The sequence below is a fragment of the Dromaius novaehollandiae genome, chromosome 1 (assembly GCF_036370855.1).
Source record: "Dromaius novaehollandiae isolate bDroNov1 chromosome 1, bDroNov1.hap1, whole genome shotgun sequence".
Lineage (NCBI taxonomy): Eukaryota > Metazoa > Chordata > Aves > Casuariiformes > Dromaiidae > Dromaius > Dromaius novaehollandiae.
In genome coordinates this window covers 85,664,095-85,672,442 of record NC_088098.1, presented here as the reverse complement: position 1 = coordinate 85,672,442, position 8,348 = coordinate 85,664,095, and the positions used below count along the sequence as shown (strand labels likewise).

Genomic DNA, 8,348 nt, shown 5'->3' with positions numbered 1-8,348 from the left:
CACGCTCTGCCTGGCTACTGTCTTGTGCCGTGATCCTTCCCCAACCTGTGGAACCACTGACCACTAGGTCAAGGAACAGGCAAGAGGTCTGCAAGCAGTTGAGGCTGGATGTGTCTCTCTGGAGGCAGAGAGTCAGTCCTTGACTTTGAGGTAGTGGACCTGATCCCAAGCTAGATGGAAGTGTGCACACTACAAAGTCTGCAGGGTGAATCACCTTCACCTCCCAAGGATAAAAAGACAAGTTTGATGTTCAGTTTGATGAAATCTACTCCTGTTCTAGGCAGTGAGGGGGATATTTAGGCCACAGAGAAATCAGTGGGTTTTGCACCAAAGTGTTATTTCTCTGTCTTTAAATTCTCTCTGGAACGCAGCCACTTCCCTCTAAATATTCTCTAATAGCCAGACACCACAGGTATTACAGTTTAAGGCAGAGAAAGAACATTTTGAAAGAACCAGAAGAGTTGTTAAAAAAGTGGGCATAGAAATTGCAATGGATATTGAGTCAAAATTGTCACTACATTCAATTTTTACACAGTGTGTGTACACATACACATATGAGCGGGGGCGTTGTGTAAACTCCTCCTGAAATAATGGGCTGAGGTATCAGCTAACCCCTCTTGGGTTCAACAAGGAACAGGTGGAATTCATGTGTGTGCATGACTGCTCCAGCAATTACTTTCTCAATAAACATCTATTTCAGAACACAAGGACTTTTATCAGATCTGTTGCCTGTACTTTGTTAAACTCTGCAAAACAGACAATCAGAATGTTGTGGCATTGTTATGATAGGTGAGGTTGTTCCCTCTCCATAAAAGCCCAAGCTCTACTAGTGATGCTTTCTAAGTACAAATACAAATAGCAGGTGCACATCTGATGGGCTCCAGTTCCGGGTTGTTTTTTTTTTTTAATGTCAGCAAGGGCACAGACATGGCTAGAGACAATGTCTGGGGGAGAGAAGGCATTTGCAAGGAAAGCTGCAGTACTTGCAAAGCAGTTTTAAAAATGTTTCAGAGAAATTGGTATCCTCAGGAAAATCCTGTCCTGAAAACATCTTTTCTCCACAGCATAACTCCTCCTGGGTCTTTCCACCTCCTTTCTCATGGTACTGCATGGAACAGACTGGGAAAGGAGCTAACACAAGATATAGTGAAGCACAAAGCTGACTGATCTTTGCTCATGTGGTTGGACAGGAGGGTAAGGAGCAGACCCTCCCATTGTTCCCATAAAATGCTGTTTTTTCCACCAGATTGTGACATCTCTAATCCTCAACCAATTGCTCTGGTTCAGACATTAGGGCACACAGCAAAGGGAGGATACAGCCAGCTAAAAAAATCCAAAACTGGCAATCCAAAAGCTCATGGATGATTCCTCTTCTATTACAGTGTATATCACAGTATTTTTCCTAATGCATTCACTCACACATTCCTCACACACTTCCACACCTGTGTGCTTACCTCCTTTTGGTCTCTCTCTCTCCCTCGCTATGCATTTGGCCTGTGAATTCTTGCTATAGCTGGAGTTCTTTGTAACTCTTCGATTCAAATATCCCATGTGATTATCTGAAAGCCCAGCTGGGTTCAGCTGAACTACAAATGCCCCATTTCAACTCTTTTGAGCTTTGCTCCATGTCGTTGTGCTTCACCCAAGGGGCACTGCTGCAAGAAACCTGAACTGACAAGGGGCAGGAAGGAGCAAAGGAGTCAAACTTGAATGCTTTCCTCTCTTCCCTTGAGAAATGACCCTGAGATTAGCACTAATTCAGAAGGTGGCAGGCTCCCAGGCACACTGTGACTTTCTTCTAGGCCACTAACCCTAGCTCAGCTCAGCTTATTCTAGGTGACAGGCAGTCCAGCTGCCACCTCAAAGGCATCTGAGGCATTTCAGCTGCACACAGCTGCTTCAAAATAGGTGACTGTTTCTCTGCCACTCAGCATCCAAGAGCAGGATCATGGAAAGCAGAAAGAAAGTTCTGAAGGAGAGGTGAGGTCATTGCCAGTTTCCTGGGAGCTAGGGTGTGGTTTATGTATATAGCTGGCATTACTACCTGCAGGTGTTGGTGCAAGGATGATCCCAGAGAAGGTGTCCTCTGAAGGCAGATGAGATAGAACAAGAACAAAGAGAAAAAGGCAACCCCACGCCCCACTTTGGCTTTTACCTCTGCTCAGGCAACTTTTGGAAAGATGCAGCTTCACAGAAGCTGCAGAAACTGGAATCACTCCCCTCACTCTCTCTGTGCTGGGAGGACAGAAGCTAAACTGTGCAACATATAGCAGGGTGTATGTTACACCCTTACATACCTTACAGTAATGCAAACTACAGAATCAATCAATACTTATTGCTCAGCTACATCCATGCTAGATGGTGGTAGATGATGCTCAGCAGGATCAGCCTCCAAGCAGGACTATCGTCCACATCCTATACTGGTGATTGCACAGTGCTGCTGGAGTGAAACTCAGTCCTGGGAGAAGCTAGTTACACTGTCTCTGTAACAGTTTGCTTCTGCACTCTCTTCCAAGGCAACTCCTCTGTTACAGAGCCTGTATGGAGTAATGCAGAAGAATGTCGAGGAGATAGGCGATGAGAACTAGGCAGACTGTCCCAGGAGGGAAAAGAAACAGTATAAACTGTCCTGCACATCTGTTACAACCCCTAGCTTGGCATGCTTTAGCAGCTATAGTATCACACAGTCATTTCATGATCATAATGTAATTCTGCTTATTGCACATGCTCCTGTTGCATAAAAACCTATTAGTTCCCCTTCCCTAGGTTCCTCGCCATGGACCGATGCTCAGCGGTGCCATGGACTCTCCAGTCTTCTTATTGCCTCAATCGGGATAACACTGGGGAACACCCGCATAGACACAGAGGTAATAAACGCCTTCTAACGATCCTTGTGTGCGTTGTATTTGTGTATCCGTCCCTTCCAGGGGTCAGGGCGGCACCTCCGCCTTGCACCCACAGAGCCCAAACACATACCACAGTACCCACACTCATGATTTATATTTTATTTTCATTCTTTTTACAAGCAGGAAAATCCCTGAATTAAAACAATCAGAATTAATCAAACACCCAAAAAAATTCACCAGGAAATGTCTGTCAGGATGAGGAACAAGGCTTGGGCTGGGTTTAATCCTGAAATCCAACCTGAGATCTGCCCCAGGACCAATATCCCAAGCCCACTGAGGCATGACTTTCCAGGAGACATATGCCCCATCATCCCAGAAGCAACAATGCAGCAGCCCTGCTGATCTGGGGCATCTCCCACTACTGGGATCCCTGTGGGCTGAAACAATGGACAGTAAGAGAGCAGACTAGATGCCTGGAGGAATGAGGGCAGGGAGAGGGAGTATCCCAGAGAGAAAATAATATAACCCAAATGATTAACTCTGGGATGCAGACAGCTTGGGAGCCCTCACTAAGGACTCTCAAGGAAAGTGTTTCTCTGGTTTGATCAAGTGTCTTTGTTATGTCTCAGCCTCTCCCCAAGAAGAGTTGAAACTCTCCATAGCCAAATCGCATAAGCTGAAAGTAGGACCATGAATTCTGCTTGGAAGTTCTTCCAGAACAGTGCAAACTGCCTATAAGCACTGTCACTCCATTGGCAGGCAGAGCCATGCACTATACCAGCCCAGATATCCCTGTGGAGAGTCCCAGAAAGAGCACGTGACTTTTCACAGCAAGGACACGTGGCAAGCACTTCATGTCCGGCCTACAGGGCAATCCAGCAAAGACAACACTACAGAGTCCAGAAAACAGAGGGCAGAGAGTAAAGTCCCTGGAGGCCTAAGGAATTCTGATGCCGTCCTAGATGAAGGGAACATGCTGAATCAGAGATACACAGGGCTCCCCTGGGGCAGGACGAAATGGCTGGGTTGTAGAGAAAACTTCATGAGGCTGCTAGATCTGTACAGCGGTTGAGGAAGGGAGCAGCAAAAATCTTGGTGGGGCTCACACCTACCTCAGCTGCAGAAAACATTATAATCAGTCAGGGCCTGCTCCTCTGCAACAGGACAGGAGAGACCTAAGTTACCCTTGCATGGAGCCAAGCACAAAGTCCCAGCCAGCCCTAATGCCCCATGGTTCCACACTCACCTGGATGGTAGTAGTCATAGACCCTGACATGCCCTGGCTTCAGGTTGGTCACCCCAATCTCCTGTTCCAGATGCAGGACATATGTCTCAGACTTATGGCTCAGCTGGAGGAGAAGGGCAAATGACAGTTCACTTAGGAGCTGTGTCCATTATTCTTCACCTAAATTTGATCCTAAATATAGGCAGTAACAACTCTGTGGAGTCAAAGACAGGACCTCAAGATGAATCTTGAATATCCTACAATCCCTCCTACTATCACAGCCCTGGATTCTCCACACAGCTCTTCTAATGTCCTCCACTCCTGTCCTGCAGCTTCTCCAGCAGCACACACATACCTTGTCCACGTAGATGGCAACACCTGCTTGAGTTTCCTCAGTTCTTCTCACTAGGTGCCAGTGCTGCAACTGGGATAGGAGAGCAGAGGAAGGAACTAACTTGGGTCTTTTGGAAAGGCAAGTGTGAGACATCCCAGCAAGGTTTATCTAAGACTGAATGGGCAGGTTCTCATCCACACATTTCCAGACTTATGTTGGGCTCTCACCCCTTCCAGGCTGAGCTTCCTGCAGGGCCACTCAGCTCCTGCAAGACCCAAGGACAGGAACATAGCCTAGACAGCTGTCAAGAATGTGCTGAGCCAATTGGGCCAGAAGGATCACCACCCTTAAGGCACAAGAAAGGAGTTGACAATAAATGTTCATGTTTAGTTCAGTGGCAGATGGGAAAAGATGGTGAGATTGTTCAAGAGAGAGACAGGCAAACCCTTTCTACATAACCTCCCTCTCCCTTGGGGCACAAATGGTCCCACTGACACCACATGATTATCCTGATTCCAGGCTTCTTACAGACGTCCTGGATCCTGGAGCCAGGATGAATCCAGACAGCAGGGAGACCTCCACGATCACCATGTTGGAAGTGGCTCTGCTCCCAGTGTAGCTGGGGAAGAAAATCAAATAGTCAGAGGGTCCCTCCTAGCTCCTCCTTCCCACCACCATATAATATGTGCAGGACCTTGAGCCAGGTGGCCCACCTAGGACTGGGGCCAGAACAGCCACACTTCCTCTCACAAGGGACAGAAGATGGCTGCACTGCTCTGAGCACCCTTAATCTGAGGTGACTACTACTATTCCTCTCCCCAGCAAGAATCAAACCCCTTAGAAACTCTTCCCCAAAGATGCCTGTATCTTTCCTTCCCACCCCTTCCATCTGCCAAATGCACCCTCTGGACCTTCTGCCCAAAGTATCTGCTGCCTCCATTGCAGCCAAGAAGCCCCCCCCTCAGCTGTCCAGCCATGCCTGGTCTTCCTTCCCAACTGGGGCTGTGTCTTTGGAGTCACCTGACATTGACATAGACAGTAACAGAGCGTATATCATCCTTGGTGCAATTGACTGGCTTGGTTTTCACTTGCAAGGCAAAGGATGTGGAGGTCTGTGGGGACAGTGTGTTGTACCTCAGCACCATCTGCAGGGAGAGATAAGAGAGAATGAGACATGGATAATTAGTTCAATATCACCTATCGTACCTCTTCACTGACTACTCTAATCCTTAAGCTAAGGACCACAGTCAGCTACTGGATAAACCATACACAATGAACAAGACTAACACTCCTTCCAGTACCAGAAATAAAGATCCCTCAGAATGGAAAACTTTCGTGATCCTTCCAGCAGGGGTTCCTTCTCCTCTCCTTCTGCTTGAAACTGGTCAGGCACACAGCACTGGAACCGCTATGCAAGATTTCCATTCACTGATACCCTAGGAGCCATGGAAGGATCACTGCCCTCACCATTGGACACACTGTATCTGTCTCCCATGCCATGTAGGCTTATTGCAGTGTGGACAGGCTGGGACTGAAGCCTAGTTAATGCATGTTTCCTGGTATGCAGTTGCAAGGAAGACTTTTATTTGATAAGATAATGAGCAACAGGCTGACATAGCACAGTCTGTGGTATGGGGGCAACCTACCCGGGTGAAGACGCAACAGCTGCCACGGACTTGCACAGAGAACTTTCCTGGGATTTCTGTCAGTGCCGCCTCCTGCACCAACAGCCGATTCTGATGGGAGATTTGGAACTTCCGCCCAAAGCCTCTTTGGGACTTCACCCTCACTTCTGCAACCCCTTTGGTGCTGTATGTCAGCGCTGCATACTTGGCCAAGGCCTGCAGAGCGACTACTGTGTCCTGAAGAAGAAGAAACAACTCCATGTTTGCACATTTGCCCTTTTAGGACAGACCTGCAGCTCTGAGACACTTGAACTCACCCTCCTGAGGCTGTCTGTGCACAAGGGCCTTATCCTCAAAGCATTCATACTGTTAACAATCACATTGGCACAGATCCTGCAGATCCTGCATCCTTTCTCAAGCAATACCGCCTTCCCCAACCCTGTGTTACCTGTGTTGAGGCAAACCCTCCATATGCATTCTGCTGCCTGTTGAGCCAGGCCACAATGGCAGACGCTGTGATGAGATCAGCCCCTGTGACATTTGGCTTGGAGAGCAGAGCCAAGAGGACATAGGCTGTCAACTCCACGTCTACAGAAAGCGGCTGTGACCAAGGGCTAGTGCTGGGTGCCTTGGATGGGGTCTGACTCCAATGGATCTGCCCACCTGAAAAAGGAAGAGAGTGGATAACACTGAGGACTATCAGGAAAAAAATCCTCAGGCCTAGGAAGCACTGTGGCTAGGGTGCACACAGACCATTGAGTAAATATACCTCTTGGCTATACACATCACTGGGTGAATCCCAATCCCATGTATGCAACATCTATTCTGCAATACCCAGCACTCCATATTACATACTAAATTTTTCAAGGTGATGACCAAAAACTAATATGCCAATTATCTGCATACATGGTAACTCCCAGCTATCTCGTTCCTCCACTATCTCATTTGCCAGGCCTGCTAGCTACTTGATACTAGCCAGCTACGCACTAGCTAGTCCTGAGGGTCAGGCACTACAAGAGGTGGGGTAGCTTGCCTACTGCTCTGGCACTTTGCAATCCTGCATAAGAAACCCCACTTTTCCCATGGCCCTACCTCCACTTCAGGAAGCCCGAACCCAGGCTAGAGATTTGAAATAAATCGGTGCTCACACCACAGTACTGACAGCAGGTACTTTGTTTGCAGACTGGTTTTCTGAAACACCAGACTCCAAGGGGTGAGGCTATGGTCCTTTCAGTCTGTGTGCGAGCAAGGCCTCATAAAGGCTAACTGTCCCTTCTCTGATGTTCACCTGGCACTGAGGCTCCCATACCTGCTCTGATTGCCTTTTGATCAAGTACAGCAAGTAGTTCTTGCGTGTGATGAGTGTCCTTAGCCAGGGCGAAGGTGTAGGCCAGCAGGGCCTGTGTATAAGTGCTGGTAGCTTTGCGAAGAGAAGGAGTGATACAGCCCAGAGCCTTACGCACCACTTTGCTCTGCAGAGAAGACATACCTTGACATTGGTCACTCACATACACATACATGTGGCAGGCAAACTCAAGGTACTCAAGCAAAAGGATGCATTAGCATATGTTGGCATAGAAAACACCTCCTACATTCAAACATGTGTCTTGGTGGGGTGGAGCCTACACTCTTCCCTTTATTTCACTGCAGCACCACTAAGCAGTGTGTCTCCAGCTCTATGCTGAAAGTGCTTGACAGAGAAGGTGCTTGACAGAGATCTCCTGGCTACCTCTTCTTAGCTGGTCACAGGCTTCAGCAGTGCTCTGTCAGTGAAATGAACCTTCTTACTGCTGGAACATCACCGCCACATCTTACTTTCCAAGTCAGAATATAACCAAAGCAGTAACAAACAATTCCAAATCCTTATACCTAGCCTGGTAGCCAAGATTACTGTGTTCGATTTACCTCTACAGTGCCTTACAAGGTCACTTGGATTTTCCAATTTCCTTGGAACATCAGTACGCTGTTAGCAGGAGGAAGTAAATCCACTGGTCTCAGCAGCATTGTGTTCCAGCATTCAGCAATACTGTTCCAAGCATGAGCCAAAGGCTCACAGTGGTTGCCTGTCCTGTCTTTGTGCATCTCCAGCACTTTGTGGTCCTCCTCTTCCAGTGGCCTCTTTTCAGGTACAGTGAGGATCAAACAAAGGTTACATTTAAAATTTATTCTAACACATGGCATGCTCCTCACCTCTTTCCCTTCTAGAAGGGAGAAAAGGTAATGTCTCTGTCATTTGGGTGCTTTCTAGACAGTGGAGTAGTACTGCTGGATGCAGGCGCTGATTCCCAGAGATGCTAATTTTATCTACACATCAAATA

General features: G+C 47.7%; 1 protein-coding gene across 1 annotated transcript in view; it reads right to left on the bottom strand.

The window, feature by feature from the left end:
- Positions 1-2,990: 2,990 nt before the first annotated feature.
- The window catches only part of LOC112992429 (alpha-2-macroglobulin-like protein 1), a 48,097-nt gene continuing 42,739 nt past the window's right edge, over positions 2,991-8,348 (bottom strand). The window contains exons 42-50 of the mRNA XM_064518324.1: positions 7,340-7,502; positions 6,479-6,693; positions 6,052-6,267; positions 5,426-5,550; positions 4,934-5,024; positions 4,427-4,495; positions 4,093-4,195; positions 3,959-4,000; positions 2,991-3,867 (exon numbers count right to left, since the gene is read on the bottom strand). Coding sequence (XP_064374394.1) covers positions 3,960-4,000; positions 4,093-4,195; positions 4,427-4,495; positions 4,934-5,024; positions 5,426-5,550; positions 6,052-6,267; positions 6,479-6,693; positions 7,340-7,502 — 1,023 coding nt within the window. The 3' untranslated portion in view covers positions 2,991-3,867; position 3,959. The remainder of the gene's footprint in view (positions 3,868-3,958; positions 4,001-4,092; positions 4,196-4,426; positions 4,496-4,933; positions 5,025-5,425; positions 5,551-6,051; positions 6,268-6,478; positions 6,694-7,339; positions 7,503-8,348) is intronic.